The following is a 17,874-nucleotide window of genomic DNA, read 5'->3' on the forward strand; positions in this document are numbered from 1 at the left end:
TGAAGCTTTGGATCTTTGAAAAGCTAGAAGGCTTTGTAAAAGTATTACATACATATGTATCAACTATACGATATGATAAATCTACATAATTGCCAAATGCTTACCAGAAATGTAGTGCTGTCCAAGTTCAAGTGCTGCAACCCTGCTGTAAACTGACTTTTTTGGCGCTGCAGTTTTTAAACTGTAAATACATTTGCTTGTAGCCAATGAAAGTTGGGTTCTCGCGAACAAGTGGCACGGCAGCAGGTGAAACGTGAGCAGCTGGCTCACTTTTTTTTTCAACAGTCAATCCCAGCTGTTATTTTTGGGGCGGTGGGGGGGAGCTGTAATTCCACTCCTGTCCTACTGGTGGCAGCAGCGCGCCTGGGCGCTCTGCGAAATTTGACGTTTGGAGTGACGGGGCAACCCACAGTAAACACAAAACTGACGCTTCATCAAGAGCAAGCTAGCCAACGGGACTCAGAGCTGAAAGGTCAGCATATGATTTTGTTTTCAAAGAGTTAGTAGCAGTCAGCTGTTTTTTCGGAGATGTTTGTGGTGATTTTAAAGGCGCAACGAACCCGGAACTGACTCGAAAGGCTTTAACCAGTATGCGGCTTGTTACTAAGAAAACCGAGGTGGAGAGAAACTGCTCTTTAGGTGTGGCAGTAGCTTCTTTTCACAAAAGAAACGTTAATTCAGTTGACAGAACAACAGTGGAGGGTTTATAACTTCAGTGGCAAGATGTGTCGTTGATCCACGAAGACGTAAATCGTTATTTAACCACGGAGTCCATAAAATTGTGATTGCTTAGTTCAAAACAAAAGCCCGTTTGTTCCGAGCTATCTCGGTCATATTCCTCCAGTGTGCTGTATTAAGTGCACAGCATAGCCCACACTGCAGACAATTTTTTGTTAGATCCTTTTTGTCTTCTGGGAGCTTGTCAGACACTTTTATCTCCTATATGAAGGTTCTATAACAGCAAAATTAATGAAAAGAGGTGTCCATGATTAAACTTTCCCATGCGCCTCATTTGCCACTGTTACAGAGTTTTGTTTTTGTATTGCATCTAGTTTAAAACTAGAGTTTAAACAAACTATTGTAGATACTGTGTAATACTGCCAAAAACTGATTTCCAATGTTTCTGTGTATTTCTTATGTGTAATATCTTTACGTATGTTGGTAAATAGGCTTCGGGTTTACAAAGGGGTTATATATAGAATTAAAAAATTATCTGTTTTTCAAGTATCTTTATTGTACTTACATTATAACCAATCCGGTCCTTTATCCCCACTTAAAATAATTTTACAGAACTATTGTAATATTTGCTGCCATTTCTGCTGTCCTCTTGGCCAACTTACTCTTACAAAAGACATTTTTAATGTTAATGAGATTTTTGTAACTGCATAAATAAAGGTTATATAAAAGTCACTGCCAAAAACTGATTGCGGCTTCTACCTTGTTACACGAATGTTGTTTGTGGCTCAAGATGACTATGTCATCCATGAGGGATACATTTGACATATGTTTCACATATTATAGCCCAACAAGTTACTTATAGTAGTTTAAATACAAGCAACCAGTTTTTGGCAAATACCGGAAATCAGTTTTTGGCAGACAATCACTTTTTGGCACAACACCGGTGTCAAGTACTCGAAGTGACTTTCATTTTTATTTTTCACACCTGCTTTCGACCACTTTTATCAAATGTGTTGAGAGTTAGAAAACTCAGATCTCAAACTGACTTTGAGAAATTGGTCTAAACATTAAAATAGTCATGCTAAGCAAGCAGGTCATCAGCAGCTCACCAGACTTTTGCCATCAGTTCGGTCTGTGTATTCTGAGCTGGTAGAGCGCTATAAAGATGAAGCAAAGCAGTGTTACAGCTGAACAGGATGGAATGAAGACAGTCAGTGCACACTGGGTCCATTGAGCCCTCTTTTTTTTTAAGGCAACACACAAATCCCAGCTTTCAGACGAGGTGCATTACTTTATATTTATCTTTTAACCTATGGGGACATAGTTCTTTAACGAGAAGTACTGACTGGCTGCCATATTGGAATTATCAGAGACTTGAAACGAATTAATGAGCCACAATAATATTTATCCCACAGTCTCCATTGAACTATAGACTGTATATGATAGCTGGACGTACCCACCATATGGATAGTGAGGTCAGGGTGTATTGGTGTGAAGCTTTGAGCAGAGTGATGTTACCCATCCTGGTTTTAAAACCAGGGCCGAGCACCATACTGGTCAGTCTTGTTAGGCCTTGCCTAAAGAAAACCCTGCTTTATCGTTGTGTTTCACTTTGGTTGGGATAAAATTTTACAACACAAACAGTGTGTTTTATTAGATAAAACTTGTGACTGTCAGCTGAAACCATAAACTCATAAGGAAAGTGTTTACACAGGTGATAGATAAGGGGAGCTGAGGGGTTGTTTTCCCATAGGCTTCTGTAACATCTGCCTTCTTTATGTAATCAGAGGAGTTTCCCCTGTGTGTCTGTGTCTGCAGCCCTGTCCTATAATCAGTGCTGAATGATAAATACGTTATTTAGTTTGACATTGGCTTTCTTTCTTCTCCAGGCACGTCTAGTGATGTGTTTGTCCCATGTGGTATAGTGGAAGACTCTAGCTGAACCCCCTCCCTGTCCTCGAAGACCTTCACCAACACCTTCCTCCTCTTTCTTGTTTTGGCCGCCCCTGTGATGCCTCCATCATGCTGTGCCTCTCTGTCACAGTACACTCATCATCATCTGGTTGTCTTTCTTCTCACCTTCTTTAGGTAATTTGGAGTCACCCCGTGCTATAGAACTTCCTATAAGCCTTGAGTAGGAATGCAAATGTCATCCTGTGCCGGTGTCTAGATAACATTGTGCTACGTGAGATATCCACAGACTAACAGAAAACTGACGAGAGCTGCACAATGTAGCAGAGAACGGTTTCTGTGTTTGGTTATATTTTTAATCGGCCACTTGAAACTGTATCTGGAATGATGAAATTTACACACATTTTTTGCAGCAGTTTTAATCCCAGCAAGTCCAATCTAGCCACATAGTTAATGCAGTGTGAATACATGTGAGCTGTGAGGTCAAGTTAAAGATCTATGAGAGATTAAATCAGCTCAGACTTATCTGTCTTGTTTTATTATCATACACATTAGAGTGTAGGAAAAAACAAATGTATCCATTATCCAGTTTGTTTTTTACATTTATGGATCAAATCATATGCACAGAAATGCACATCCCTATTCACTGTGGAGGTTTATTAGTTGTTCGCTGTAACCCTATTTTTGCTACTAACGTTTAGTTTTAGTTTTATTTTATTGAACAAATCTAGCAAAGACATTCACGTCGTTTTAAATAGACAGTGTGTATCATATAATAGGCTTTGCTTTATTTTGGTTCAAGTAAAAGTAATATAGAGCAATTGCTGTAGCCATGGCATCGGACATTTGTGCTTGAAATCTTTATTACAAGCATAAATTTGTCTTAAGCATTCAGCTGTTTTGGAAGTGGATTTTGTTTGGGGGTTGTTGTTTTTTTCATTTTCATTTTTAAGTATGTAATTTCAGTGTTTCTTGCACAGCTGAAATGACATTACTTTGGAATTTAACCTTTTTATTTACAACTAGAGAGCTGTGGTACCCAAGAGCCCTAAAAAATCCATGTTCAAAACAAAAAGCATGTTCAAAACTCATAAATGTACCCTTTAATTGATCCATTATATTAAATAAGAATGAAATAACTGCGCTGCACTTTCAGTAAATGTTTGTCCTCATATGGTTTGTTATTCCTTTCTGAGTAAAACTGCTTTCTGTCTTTCCAGCTACGTGTTGCTGCACGCGTCCAGGAAGACATTCAGCAATGTGAAAGTGAGCATCTCAGCTCAGTGGACGCCTTCCATTCTTAATGACAGCTCACCTGCCTTCTCGCCTGGCGAGGTAATGAGCATACAGCCCAGAACAATGTGTCTCCCACATATACAACGCTGAAATTAAAATAAGTCAGAAATATTTTGGCTGGCTACAATTCCAAAGTAAAGCCTTTTTGTTTTTTACTTTTTTGTGTGTTATTGTTTCTCAATGTGCACACTCCAGTAAGTTAGCTTCTCTGCAGTTTAACTTAATCCCTGATGCACAAAAGCAAAACTTTTACAGTCACGTCCTTGGTCTAAGAGCCTGTATGAACTCTGCACAATCACGTTTTCTCTGACTGTCCCAGACTTGGCAGGATAATCGTCTGTTTGAGGATGAAAAGCAGGCCACTCTGTTTCTGGGGATTCTGGACTCCATCTTCCTCTTCTCATATGCAGTGGTGAGTACATGATTTTCATTGTTTATTAGGATGCGTCTGCCACACAAATTGGTAAAACTGTGAGCAGAAGATAATATTGTGTATCGACCCCGTGCCAAGTTGGGCCTGCATTTACTCAGGAATGGAAAACATTTGAACCATCTGGTGATCTGTGTGGGTTATGATAAGAGTAAAACAAAGGCCAGCGCATCTCTGTAACACTAAGTATCAGATTTGTTCTTGGAACTCACTGAGAAGTACATCATGCCTGTAATTTGAACAAAATCAGATCAGACTTTTTATTTATTTATTTATTTTCTCCATGTTTTTGTTCGTGTCCACACAGGGTCTGTATCTGAGTGGTGTGATTGGAGACAGAGTGAACCTCCGCTATGTGCTCTGCTTCGGCCTGTGTGGCTCTGCTGCAGTGGTTAGTACATAGTACAGAATTATATGATTGATTATTAGGGCGGTGGTTTTTGCATTAATCATTGCTGGTATCTGTATAAAATCCACACAAAAACTAAGATTTCTGACAATGATAACACCAAACACTCAAGACAGCTGTGCATGTTTCTGCAGGAGTTTGTGTTTGGCACTCTGACTGAATGGCTCCACATCTACAACATCTACCTGTACAGCAGCCTGTGGGTGCTGAACGGCCTGCTGCAGTCGGCCGTCTGGCCCTGCGTGGTGGCCGTCATGGGCAACTGGTTCGGGAAGGCGGGGTGCGTGTCATTTCTGTGAATGTCATTATCTTTGCCTTAACGGCTGCCAGATGAGTTTGGATCACAGACACAGCATCTGTCCAACCCAGAAATACAGTGGGGCAAAAAAGTATTTAGTCAGCCACCGATTGTGCAAGTTCCCCCACTTAAAATGATGACAGAGGTCAGTAATTTGCACCAGAGGTACACTTCAACTGTGAGAGACAGAATGTGAAAAAAAATCCATGAATTCACATGGTAGGATTTGTAAAGAATTTATTCGTAAATCAGGGTGGAAAATAAGTATTTGGTCACCTCAAACAAGGAAAATCCCTGGCTCTCACAGACCTGTAACGTCTTCTGTAAGAAGCTTTTCTGTCCCCCACTCGTTACCTGTATGAATGGCACCTGTTTGACCTCATCATCTGTATAAAAGACACCTGTCCACAGCCTCAACCAGTCAGACTCCAAACTCCGCCATGGCCAAGACCAAAGAGCTTTCGAAGGACACCAGGAAAAGAATTGTAGACCTGCACCAGACTGGGAAGAGTGAATCTACAATAGGCAAGCAGCTTGGTGTGAAAAAATCAACTGTGGGAGCAATCATCAGAAAATGGAAGACATACAAGACCACTGATAATCTCCCTCGATCTGGGGCTCCACGCAAGATCTCATCCCGTGGGGTCAAAATGATCATGAGAACGGTGAGCAAAGATCCCAGAACCACACGGGGGGACCTGGTGAATGACCTGCAGAGAGCTGGGACCAAAGTAACAAAGGTCACCATCAGTAACACACTACAACGGCAGGGAATCAAATCCCGCAGTGCCAGACGTGTTCCGCTGCTGAAGCCAGTGCATGTCCAGGCCCGTCTGAAGTTTGCCAGAGAGCACATGGATGATACAGCAGAGGATTGGGAGAATGTCATGTGGTCAGATGAAACCAAAGTAGAACTTTTTGGTATAAACTCAACTCGTCGTGTTTGGAGGAAGAAGAATACTGAGTTGCATCCCAAGAACACCATACCTACTGTGAAGCATGGGGGTGGAAACATCATGCTATGGGGCTGTTTTTCTGCCAAGGGGACAGGACGACTGATCCGTGTTAAGGACAGAATGAATGGGGCCAAGTATCGTGAGATTTTGAGCCAAAACCTCCTTCCATCAGTGAGAACTTTGAAGATGAAACGAGGCTGGGTCTTCCAACATGACAATGATCCAAAACACACCGCCCGGGCAACAAAGGAGTGGCTCCGTAAGAAGCATTTGAAAGTCCTGGAGTGGCCTAGCCAGTCTCCAGACCTCAACCCCATAGAAAATCTGTGGCGGGAGTTGAAAGTCCGTGTTGCTCGGCGACAGCCCCAAAACATCACTGCTCTTGAGAAGATCTGCATGGAGGAATGGGCCAAAATACCAGCTACTGTGTGTGCAAACCTGGTAAAGACCTATAGTAAACGTTTGACCTCTGTTATTGCCAACAAAGGTTATGTTACAAAGTATTGAGTTGTATTTTTGTTATTGACCAAATACTTATTTTCCACCCTGATTTACGAATAAGTTCTTTACAAATCCTACCATGTGAATTCATGGATTTTTTTTTCACATTCTGTCTCTCACAGTTGAAGTGTACCTCTGGTGCAAATTACTGACCTCTGTCATCATTTTAAGTGGGGGAACTTGCACAATCGGTGGCTGACTAAATACTTTTTTGCCCCACTGTATTAGTCAGGCTCATATTTGCCAAGTCGACCGTCATCATACACGCCCAAATGGAAATACAGATGCTCACACTCGCCATCAATAGCCTCCATTCACTGGTGCCACAGTGAGAACATAGGCCTATTTAGACTCAGTTTTGCTCTGCAGCAGGGCGTATTCTGCTCATATTAAAAACTGCGAGTGGCAGAGTAAAAAATACTTAAAGCTGTTCTATAAATAAACTTAATGCCATTCATCTCTTTTTCAGCCGTGGTTTTGTGTTCGGCCTGTGGAGTGCATGCGCCTCTGTAGGCAACATCCTGGGTGCTTTCCTTGCTTCCAGTGTTCTCAAATATGGATATGAGGTGAAGCACACATAGACAAACATGTTTTATTGTTGCCCCCCACCCCCACCCCACTTAACACTGCCAACAACTAAGCACTGAAATAATGTGCTGACTGTTGCTGTGTGCAGTACGCCTTCCTGGTGACCTCTGTTGTGCAGTTTGCGGGAGGGGTGGTCGTGTTCTTCGGCCTGCTTACCTCCCCAAAGGAAGTTGGTAAGGACTTCAGGAAGCATGTTAGATGTTAAAAATGTAACAAATTTGCAGAGTGTTTGCTTGTATTTTTGTTTTTGTTTTTGCATGCTTTAAATATATTAAGGTGACTCAAAGTAGTTCCCAGAATGCTGCATATGTGTTCATATTCTCCATAATGTTTGATGCATATACTATGTGATCAGGTTTCAGCTTGTTTTGCAATACCATCAACTTTGTATCTTTACTTTTTATAACTTCTTTCCATGAGAGGTGTGAACTCGTTTCTACCTCAAGTAGAAACAGTTTGAATAAGCTAAACTTTTGATTAAACTTATGGTCTCCTTTAATGTGTGTGTGTGTGTGTCAGGTCTGAGCTTGGAGTCAGAAACTGGACTCGGCCCCATTGAGACAGACACGGACAGCCACAAGCCTCTGATGAGCGACGAGGAGGATGAGGTGGAGGTGGAGAAGTACAGCAGGCGAGGCCAGTCTGCCGAGCAGCCTGTAGAGGCTCCAGCCGAGTCTCCGCAGGCCATCGGCTTCTTAAAGGCTTTCTGTCTTCCTGGGGTGTTGCCTGTGAGTGTGAAGAAGACGAACTATATAAAACTATAAAACAATGTTTTTATAGTGTGATGACTTTGTCTCGCTTGCACTGCAGTATTCCCTGGCTTATGCATGTCTGAAGCTGGTCAACTACTCCTTCTTCTTCTGGCTTCCCTTCTACTTGAGCAACAACTACAAGTGGAAGGAAGCCCAGGCCGACCGCCTGTCTGTGTGGTATGATGTCGGAGGAATCATCGGTAAGCAGCTGCTTGAAAAAGAAAAAAAAGTTCTGTTATAAAACTTTCTATTTTGAAAGAAACACTCAGTCATCCCTGTGACTAAACACTCAGGCTTCTCTGAACACTCTTTCCAGAAATGTTTTTCCCGACTTTTGGCTGTTCAACCATAGTCCTGATATGGTCATCTCAGATCCCTCCCGCTCTTTACACTTTGTTTGCGAGGGGCAACCAATCAGGGCAAAGTTTGCTTAAAGGAAGTATGTAAGGAGAGGAACTAAAACAGCTTGTTTCAGAGAACTGATGAGCTGGGGACCAGTGTGAGATTGTTTGGAGCTGAGATCAAAGCAAAGCTGCTCTTATAGAGTCCAAGAATAAAACCATGGAGCCGGTAATGAGCATTAAAGGTCCTGATTAAAATCACTTATCACTCATCATTTTGTATGATGCTTTATAATAGAATGTTATTATCACAACTTATAGTAGTGCAGTGGTTCTCTAACGGTGGGGCATGCAGCCTCTGGAGGTGGGGGCACCATCAGATAAGCATAACTTGATTTGGATCCTTCATCCATCTATTTTCTTCCACTTGTCTAATTCAGTGTAGGGGGCGGGGCTAGAGCCCAGCCCAGCTGTCATAAGGTGAGAGGCAGAGTACGCCCAGGACAGGTCTGCTGCATGGCTGATTTTGATCCTTGCTGTACTTAATGGTGGTTTAAACAAAATTATGTGTGGTGTGAATATTTATTTATTTTTGGCAGGGTCCTAAAGTGGAGCTGTAATGTATGCAGCCCCCCGTGTAATGTATTCATTGGTAAATAACTTTGCAGTTTGTCAGTTCCTAATTTGCCTTGATTATGCTATTTTTTTTGTATCAGGAGGAACATTTCAGGGTCTGATCTCTGACTTTATGGGGAAGAGAGCGCCGGTGCTGGTCGTCAGTCTGACGCTGGCAATCGGAGCCCTGGTGGGATACAGCCGTAAGTACATGCACGTCATCTAACAACAGCTCACGATCTGATATCTTCTTCTTCATAATAATAAAAGAAAAAAAAAACTGCATTTCATGAGTCAAGGCGTCAAACTCACAATAACACTGTAAGGTTTAAAATTCACACGATTAATTTTGTGTTTAAAATCCACTCTCTCAGGATCACCTAATGACCAGGTGATAAACGGTGTGCTGCTAGCTATTACCGGATTCTTCATCGGTGGGCCATCCAACATAATCAGCTCGGCCATATCTGCTGACCTTGGCAGGCAGGATGCTCTGAGGGGCAGTAAGGAGGCCTTGGCTACTGTCACTGGTATAGTGGATGGAACTGGAAGTATAGGAGCTGCTGCAGGACAGGTAAAGATGAAACAAAAAATCTAATTGGAGAATTAAACAGAATGAATTTGGCAGCATGAGAGCATGTTTGCTTCCACTGATGCCTTTTTGTGACACAGCTATGACATTGACTGTATACACACGAGTGATCAGACTGACCTTTAATTTGTCCATTTTCTCCCTCGTCTTCTAGTACTTGGTGTCTCTGATAGAGAGCAAGCTGGGCTGGATGAGCGTGTTCTACTTCTTCATTGTCATGGTAAGATAATTTTTATCCTTAAAAGGACAAAACGTGTTAGATAAGACTTTAACTTTGGATTAATCAGAAAAGTGTTTACCGAGGTCGTAAATCAAGTAAGATGTAAGCTGGATTTCTTATAAACGCCCCCTGCTGACCATCACGAAGCATGACACCTTGTTACACTTTTCAGTCCAAGACATTCCATCCATCTTTTATATACAGTTTGTGCTTGTTGCTTAAGGCTTCTTCTCTTCGTGTTACAGACTGCGGGCAGCATTGTGTTCATCACTCCCTTGCTTGTTAGAGAGCTGCGGGCCATGTGGACAGAGAGGCGAGCGCGGCAACGGCAGCTGTAAAAAATCTTAACCACCATCAGTTTTTACTCTAATCAGTTGTTGAAGTTGTGGTTGTTGAAAGATGATGCTACTTACAGTACATGTAAGATTTGGAGTTTTAGCTGAAGTCCTTGCCTTAAGAAGAAAAAAACCACAACAGGTTGCACTGTTCTGTATATTCAGGGCTTTGTAAAACATCCCAGAATGTACTAATGTGTATATTTTAAGGTTTTAAATGGATGTGAATGTTGATGTATTTGAATCAGTGTTGCCAAATATAGAAACTAGAGCTTCTTACCGTAAAGATGAGACTCTTTGAGAAAGCTTAATGCCTAAGGAATGTGAACAGTGATTGTAAAGTAGAACTCTGTAATCAGTTCTTGTAGATATGTATCATATTTTAGTCATTTTAAATATTGCACTATGTTCTTCTCACAGTAATCAGGCACAAGCCTTAAAACATTTTAATAAATCACTTTTAGAGGTCTGGGAAAGCTCCGGATCACTGCCATTTTATCTCACCTGTGTACAGTTTTTTGTAATTGTGTTTTAATGTTGTACTGTAAAGCCTTTTCATGGCAGGGGGCTGGTTCTCTTCATTCTGTGTACATGTGATTTTCATTGTTCCCTTTTCCATTTACTGTTTGCTCGAATGTTTACATCTTAAGTTTTAGTGTCTTAACTTGCACACATGGGCAGAAATGTTCTTAAACTCTGTGTTAACAGCATAGCATGCCTTATTTCTGTAAAACACACTACCATGGTGGAAAGGTTTGCCTGTGTGCATCAGGAGCCCTGCATATGTTTTAACTGATTTTTAACTGTAAATCCATGTAGGTTATGTCCAGATTTAGGTTTTAACAGCCAGTGTAGGTAAATATGTTTAATTCAGATGCAATGGTATCTGCAAGGTAGGCAATTTGTTCTGGTTAAGTTGGTTAATTTAGCTGCACATTTGCATGTAGCTATATAGGATTGTGTAAAGCACATTTAGGAATAGTTATTGCAATTTTTTTTATCATGCTAAGAAATTTTCTTTGTGTCTTGAAAATAAAAAAAATCATATGAGATTCCATATAATTTTTAACAAATGTAACTGTTTTTTGTTTTAAATAAATGCATTTTTTATTTCATGAATGGTTTGCTGTCTGTGCAGTGTTGTATCAAATCCACCAGGGGGTGCTCTGAATGCAAACTTAAACCTTCACTCCCTTTTCTTTCCTGTTTAAGCAGAAACAAGTGTTGTGCTGGTAATTTCAGCTTATATCCATATAATTCATAAACATTTAACTGACAACCTTCATTCAACTCAGCAATTAATCTCTTTTAATTACACTTCTTACATGTTGCAAAGATACATATACCAGTATTAAATTACAGTTTTAAAAAAATTATTATAAATCGTATGGAAATATTGTCATACATTCATGCATATACAAAGTATACACTACCTTTTAATATAGCTGCGACAGGTGAGTTAGGAAAGCAGAGGTTGCTTGAGCAGAGTGAGACACTAGAGATTCATTATATTTCTGTCCAAATTTTTCTTAGATTTTATTTTATTTTTATTTTTCCTCTTAGTGGATTTGAGGAGCAAAGCTACAAAATGCTGCTTAACTGTTAGAAGCCACGTTCAACAACATGGCAGATCGGCTTGGACACATCTACTCAATGTCTGTTTCTCTTTAAGATTTTTTTTTCCTTATTTTTGAAGATTACCATAAAAAAGTAGTTCCTTTGTCAAAAATGTTTAAAGTAGTGCAATGATATGGTTTCAACGAAAAACAATTAGTTAGTTACAGCAAAACAAAACTAAACCAAAACAACAAGAAAGAACGGGGAATTTAAAATGATGTCCCTCTGAAAACAAATGACAAAGACTGAAAATAAGTTACTACAAACACGCTGAGAAAACAGATGCACATTCAAACTTACACAGAGATAAAGTAAAAGATTTTAAAAAGAAAGAAGAAGCAATTTCTGCTTTTATGAAATGTGTGAAAAACAGTTGTGCAAAATCATGCAAGTCAAACCCAACATGATTATAAACAACTACTTTCATGGTGAGTTTTCACAGGCAGAGGCAGCTGAGTCATGAAAGAGAGACAGACACACTCTGGAGGGGGGGGCACTTACAGACCACTTATCATCTGGATGCAGAAATCCAGATAGGATCTGAGACATTTTTCCTCTTGTTCTGGTTAAATCTGACCCTTGTTGTTTTCCTCATGTGTGTTTTGGGAATGGTGTCAAAGCAAAGTAAAGAGAACAACAACAAAAGCTAACCCCACACCGCCCCTCGGCGAGTTTCCGCTGCACGGCCCTCTGACACACTGACTCTTTCACCTGATGAGAAACCCGACACGAAGCAACAGGTTTTTACCACAACAGAATAACAACTTCCCCTTCGTTGAGTCTGTCTCTCTTTCATGCCCGTAGACACAAACAACCTGAGCTACACTGATTGATTTTTTTTTGTCTTTTTCTGATTTTCTTATATTTGTGTTATTGAATTTTATGATGAGGTAGTTACAAGAGATAAACCCAGGCTATGGCTTTTTACCCTTATACAAATTAGAATCACTGTAGCTAGGGCAAGCCGCATGCTATTTGAGTCACAAAACGTGCAGTAACGGATCACAACAGAAAAACTCTTTTTGTTTTTAAAGTGTTGGAGACTTTCTGTAACCCACAACTGATCACTCAAACAGTGTGCAACTTAATCCTTTGGTCGGACTGCATCAGCTGCCGCAACTTTTAAAACGAGTGAAAAAACAAAATAAAAGGGGAGAAAAAACATTGACACACTCACACACACATATATGTATCTTCTATATACAAGCCGTATACAACTGCACAGCAACAGAAAATGTGACACTTTTTTATATATTAAAAAAATGTTAAACGGTAGAACCAGAAGATTTGGTTCCTCTGAGCTGCACCACAGTGATAAAAACACTACATTCGCATTTACAATATCACACGAAGAGTGGGAACATGCTACATTAATAAAAGCTTAAGCCAACCATTAAGATATGTTTATAGTCTGTTGCCAAAAAGATGCTAATAATATAAAGCAAAAAAAGGGGAAATAGTTTGTATTTTTTTTTGCTATGTTTTGATGGTTTCAGATAGTTTTAAGTGGCAACGGTGGAGTGTTTTACGAGCCATAAGGGCTTGTAGTTTAAGTTGTAATTTAATTACCTCGCTTTTACACATTCCTTTATTTTTTTTATCAATCTGAATAATAAATAGTGATATATGAAACATTATTATAATTTAAAACCCTGACGTACAGCCACATTCCCTAAGAAACCTCCACCGCTGACCTTTTGCCCCAAAGGTTGATCCCAGTCACGTCACCACATTTTGACTACGGGCGAGGTTTTGACCCCACGCGCTGTGGGGTTAGACTAAAGGCTAAACTTGTCAAATGAAAATCACTTATGACTTGCAGCAAGAGGGAGGGTGGGGAGAAAAAAAAAGGTCAAGGGCTGAGGTCAAATACTACTTAAGGCACGTTCAGAAGAACATTAACCTCTTCAAACTAGAGCCTGTTTTCTGTTGGATCCTGCAAGAGTGCATTCAGAATGATTTCACAGTATAGTTAACAAAAAAAGCTAACAGTATGAAGAGTATACAGTATTATTATTATTATTTCTAGCTATCCACAAAAACCGATTTCTAGAGTCTAATTTACTTGGGCAATGGTAGCTTCCTTGTGCTGAGTTATAAAGGTATGTGGTGTCAGAAGTTTTTAAGCCCATGCATGTATGAGCTTGTGGACAGTCACTTGCATATTGCTACATATCTACATGTGATGCATATGAGGTGATGTGAGGAGGGATGTCGACCAATTGGTGATCCTCCGCTCACTGTGCTTTTTCTACTGCCGAGAGGAAGCCTTGTTATGCAGGAGCCTCCTCTTCTTTACCTTGAAGAAATCTGCAGAGTGAGAGAACAGAGTGGAAATCAGTTATGAGTGTGACCACAGAGGTTTAACTTTCCTTGTCTTAATCAAGCTAATCCGGCGAACTCACCTGTGATCGCAGCCTGTCTGCGTTTCCCCGTTCGCTGGATCCGGTAGCACCTCCTAGTGGTTACTTCTAGGTACTCGTCCCCAGACCCAGACGAGGCGCTCGACCCAGGCGAACCCTCGCCCGACGAAGACGACGTCCGCCGTCTCTCCTTTGTCTTCTCAGCTCCAGACCTCGCCAGCGGTCGAACCGTGCAGCTGCGGTAAAACGCCGGCACGTCCTGACACCTTAGCGCCTCCCATTGGATGTTGGAGCCCTCTAACGGCACGTCGCTCTGGAAGTCAAAGTTCCAGCGCTTGTTGGCCACCTCCACACTCATGCACAACAGTCGCTGGAAGTCCTGCTGCAGCTGCTGGTGATCCACGGGCCCGAAGAGGTTCTTCCGCACCGGCCCCGCCTTCAACTTCCATGCCTCGATGCCTCCCAGGCGCGAAAGCTCTGGGTCGGATTCCATAGCTGATTCCGCTATTGATTTAGAGGCCATCGCCATGTCCCTATCAGAGAGCAAACACACATGGATACATTAGTCCAGTGGAGTTCCAAATGAGGTGTGATCTGGGGTTTTACTGGCACAGATTACACACGCACACACTCAAGCTTTTGAACACCTAAACCCCCGCCCTTACCCATATCGGCCTCTTGGGCGCCCACATGTTTTATGTGATCACACACACACATGTGCCCTCACCTGCTGAGTAACTGTTGCAGCAACAGGTACATGAGCTAACGCCAAATAAATCCCCAGCAACCCTCACTGGCCCGCCGCTTCAAAGTGAACCTAGAGCGACACCTGCTCTGGTGTTCACAGGCCAAAGGTCAACAGTAATGGTCAGAAGGTTGACAAAAAAATGTTTCCCCTGCATTTGTGACATTTCATTAGAGGCAGACTGATGAATTCTGAGCGCAGCCTCCGCTGGTTTCCAACTCCCAGCCAAACCCAGTTAACATTTTACAGACAACTCCAACTAACTGCCCAGGGCTTAAAAAGAACAAACATGGTATTTGGACTAGGCAGTTATTGCCACGCACTTAATGCAGCGTAAAAACTTGTCTTTCCTCTCTTAAGGCAGACCTAAAGCTAAAATAAATACATAAACACTAAATGATTTTGCCAATGCAAATGTAGGTCAAAACTCTCAGGAAGAGGCCCCAGCGCTGGAAATTGGTTTGTGGTCATGAATTCCCTTTTTTTTCCCCCTGCCTGCATAACTGATTTAGAAACGATCCGTTAAGACACTTTGCTCTGTTTTTCTAGAGGTGAAAACGCACTTTACAAATTCGCCTATTCTGCTCTTGAACATACCAGCACTCTATCGGGCGAAGATAAGCCTGACAGCAATTAGACCCTGGGTTGGGGGGTGAGGAGTTGCGCAACTGTCTGACACCTAATACTTTATAATGCTTATACTTTCACACGTACACTTAAATTCATTTACGGCACCTGCACACTCACAGGAACCGTTACAATGTCCCAAACCACAACAATTCAAACACTTTCCTAAGTGAGTGCGTATTACATATTTATAACTTCAATGACCTATTTTAACTCACATTGCCGTACAAAAACATTTAAAAAACGGGCACATAAAAGTTTTGTTTTCAGTAAGAGGACTGCGCTCAGTGAGAGAAAGTTGTTTGCGTCGAAAACGAAGTGGGCGCGGTGTGCTGGTGGTCAGGTTTCTACTATGCTCGGTGTCCCCAAGGGAAAAAAAACCCTCCACTCCTCAAACTAAACATAAATAAATAAATATCCCTCCACTTTAAAATGCATTTATTTCCTTTGCAGCACTATAACACTGGCATTAAACTGCGGATAAACGCACAGCGGAGGGTGTTATTTTTTAAGGTTTAGCGGGTTAATAAGGGAGCAGCCAGAGTTCGTGACGCAGTTACATTAAACGAGGATGTGGGTCAATGAGATGCGACACACAAACGGCCTCATGTCTTTTCTAGTCTCTTCGCCCTTGCTACACAAAACAACACACACGCACTATTTTTTCTTACGAAAGCATACAGAACGCTTACATTTAAGCAGTGAGGCGAGCAAACTCTGTTAGCTTCAAAGTAAAATTAAAACAAAGCTAGCGTCTTATTAAGAAAAAGGAAAAATAAAAACGAGCCTATATGTCTGTAATGACCACCAGCAATATTAATACTAGTATTAACATTATTATTTTTTATCTTACCATAGGCGTCAGTATCTCAGAGTAGTCCGGTAAAAGTGTCGCTTTGACGGCTCCAGCTATTTTGTCGCACCGGCTTGAAGAATTAACGGTGTTGCTGTGTGACAGCCCTCGCGGACATAAACACTGTCACGCTGCAAAGTTTCACTCAGACACTACCCACGGGTGGGTCGGTCCTGTCCCCTTAACTGCGACTTGTTTGTTATGGACTGCGAAGAGACAGGGGACGTCCTTACGCGAGAAGTCGGTCACGTGGTCGCCACCAAAACAAGGTTGCTGGAGCGCAGCCAAGAGGTTAGTAACGATATAATAGTTTATTAGAATATATTAAAATATGAAGCACGTTGCACTTCTTTTGGGAACAAAAAAAAATGCACACACAAAAAACACCTACACCTATAAACGTGCTACAGGAAATACATTAATAAAAAATTATTACATTTTAATAAAGAAAACTTCTTACCTCTGAAATGTTTGCGAAAATGTGAAATTCCTCGCAGCTCTCTTCCCAAACCTGTTCCCTCTTCGCTTTCCCCGCGCTGTGTTTCGCTTTTCCCTCCCGGCGCTCAGAAGTAGGTCAAATATTTTGGCAGTGGCCGCCATTTCCCCTTTTTCGTCTCTCAAATGTGACACACAGTTCTCGTGTTTGCTTGCATCACGTTTTATTTTGGCGACGTGCCCGTATCCTCGAGTCACGTTGAGCTGCAACGTGACAGGGCTGGACAGACAGACTCATTTGGACTTGCCCTACATTTTTCCAGTTGAATACAAATTTCCAACCAAGTAGGGAATAAAATAAAAATAAATCACCTGAACTTACTTCACAGGATTCAATAAAAGAGGAACTTGGTTTTTTTTTTAACTCAATTGCTACTTCTCCCCTTGACCTCTTGACCAACTTATTATCATAAATACTGAAAAGAACATAATGTACTTAATGCTTTCTGACCCTGAAGAAAATGAATTAGATTTAATCTTGTGCAATGGTCCAGTGCAGCTCTGAAAAAAACGAGGTGACATTGTACTGCATGCCATCACACATGATGTTTTCATTGACAATTTGTCTGCTGACCAAATTAATAAGGTGTTTAAGACACTAAATCATATATCTGTTTATGTAAAACGTGCATAACTCTCTATCTTTTGGGACTTGGTAAAGTTAAGTCAGGGTGCGTGGCGCTTGGATAAACTTTGTCCTTGTGAGTAAAGACCTTTGGCTCAATGAGTAAACCATTAACGAGGAGGACAGTAGACCCATTGTTGGGTTGTTTGGTGTTATAATATATCATAGGAGTAAACTATGTTGCTGTTGTTGTTGGTACCATTCAATGAATTGTTTCCAGACAACTGAGCATGAGTGCAAAAACAAAGAGAAATTCTGTTGTTTCAATAACACCTTCATACAAAACACATTAATTGCACTCAAAATCAAATTTTACGGTTGAAGAAATCACTGGATGGATCAAAACCATTCATTAGTTTTGGGGAAATAAGAGCATTTTTACTAATCCACTGGTTGTGGTTTTGATGGGAGATTTAAATAATGGTAAACAGAATCCAGTATATGACAAAAAGTAACACCTACATTTGTATCTACATGAAGCAAAAAGTTGGAGTAAATTGAAATATACAAAGTTAGCCTTTCAGCATAAACATGTTTCTGAGTGTAATAGTTATATTTCTATCCATCCAGCTCTTGTAAAGCATCGGGTTTCTCTTGCCAGATATGTATCTATTGATCCCAATGATT

The 17,874-nt window shown here is 41.0% G+C and overlaps 2 protein-coding genes across 3 annotated transcripts; one reads left to right on the forward strand and one right to left on the reverse strand.

Moving 5' to 3' along the window:
* Nucleotides 1-358: 358 nt before the first annotated feature.
* Nucleotides 359-11,035, forward strand: slc37a3 (solute carrier family 37 member 3). The gene is made up of 14 exons (XM_006780586.3): nt 359-472; nt 2,568-2,766; nt 3,810-3,924; nt 4,205-4,297; nt 4,623-4,706; nt 4,859-5,004; nt 6,949-7,045; nt 7,156-7,240; nt 7,587-7,795; nt 7,878-8,019; nt 8,877-8,978; nt 9,150-9,349; nt 9,522-9,587; nt 9,833-11,035. The coding sequence occupies exons 2-14, from the start codon at nt 2,690-2,692 to the stop codon at nt 9,923-9,925; spliced, it is 1,509 nt and encodes a 502-aa protein (XP_006780649.1). The 5' UTR covers nt 359-472; nt 2,568-2,689; the 3' UTR covers nt 9,926-11,035.
* Nucleotides 11,036-12,072: 1,037 nt separating this feature from the next.
* On the reverse strand, nt 12,073-16,732 carry cdkn1d (cyclin-dependent kinase inhibitor 1D). 2 transcript variants are annotated; one of them, XM_006780587.3, is made up of 3 exons: nt 16,588-16,732; nt 13,945-14,435; nt 12,073-13,849 (listed from the first exon to the last, which is right to left on the reverse strand). In XM_006780587.3, the coding sequence occupies exons 1-3, from the start codon at nt 16,725-16,727 to the stop codon at nt 13,791-13,793; spliced, it is 690 nt and encodes a 229-aa protein (XP_006780650.1). In that variant the 5' UTR covers nt 16,728-16,732; the 3' UTR covers nt 12,073-13,790. The 2 variants fall into 2 exon arrangements, with proteins under 2 accessions (XP_006780650.1, XP_006780651.1); XM_006780588.3 differs by lacking the exon at nt 16,588-16,732 and adding an exon at nt 16,128-16,342.
* Between the last annotated feature and the right edge of the window lie 1,142 nt (nt 16,733-17,874).

The sequence above is a fragment of the Neolamprologus brichardi genome, chromosome 17 (genome assembly GCF_056152115.1).
Source record: "Neolamprologus brichardi isolate AB-2024 chromosome 17, ASM5615211v1, whole genome shotgun sequence".
Taxonomy (NCBI): domain Eukaryota; kingdom Metazoa; phylum Chordata; class Actinopteri; order Cichliformes; family Cichlidae; genus Neolamprologus; species Neolamprologus brichardi.

Bases quoted from the DNA above. Each gene is read 5' to 3' on its own strand.
- slc37a3 (XM_006780586.3), top strand. From the start codon at position 2,690: ATGCCTCCATCATGCTGTGCCTCTCTGTCACAGTACACTCATCATCAT. The intron at 7,046-7,155 runs GTGAAGCACACA...TGCTGTGTGCAG, and splicing joins TTCTCAAATATGGATATGAG to TACGCCTTCCTGGTGACCTC. The intron at 7,796-7,877 runs GTGAGTGTGAAG...CTTGCACTGCAG, and splicing joins GTCTTCCTGGGGTGTTGCCT to TATTCCCTGGCTTATGCATG.
- cdkn1d (XM_006780587.3), bottom strand. From the start codon at position 16,727: ATGGCGGCCACTGCCAAAATATTTGACCTACTTCTGAGCGCCGGGAGG. The intron at 14,436-16,587 runs GTAAGAAGTTTT...GCTCTCTGATAG, and splicing joins TTTTCGCAAACATTTCAGAG to GGACATGGCGATGGCCTCTA. The intron at 13,850-13,944 runs GTGAGTTCGCCG...CTCACTCTGCAG, and splicing joins CAGACAGGCTGCGATCACAG to ATTTCTTCAAGGTAAAGAAG.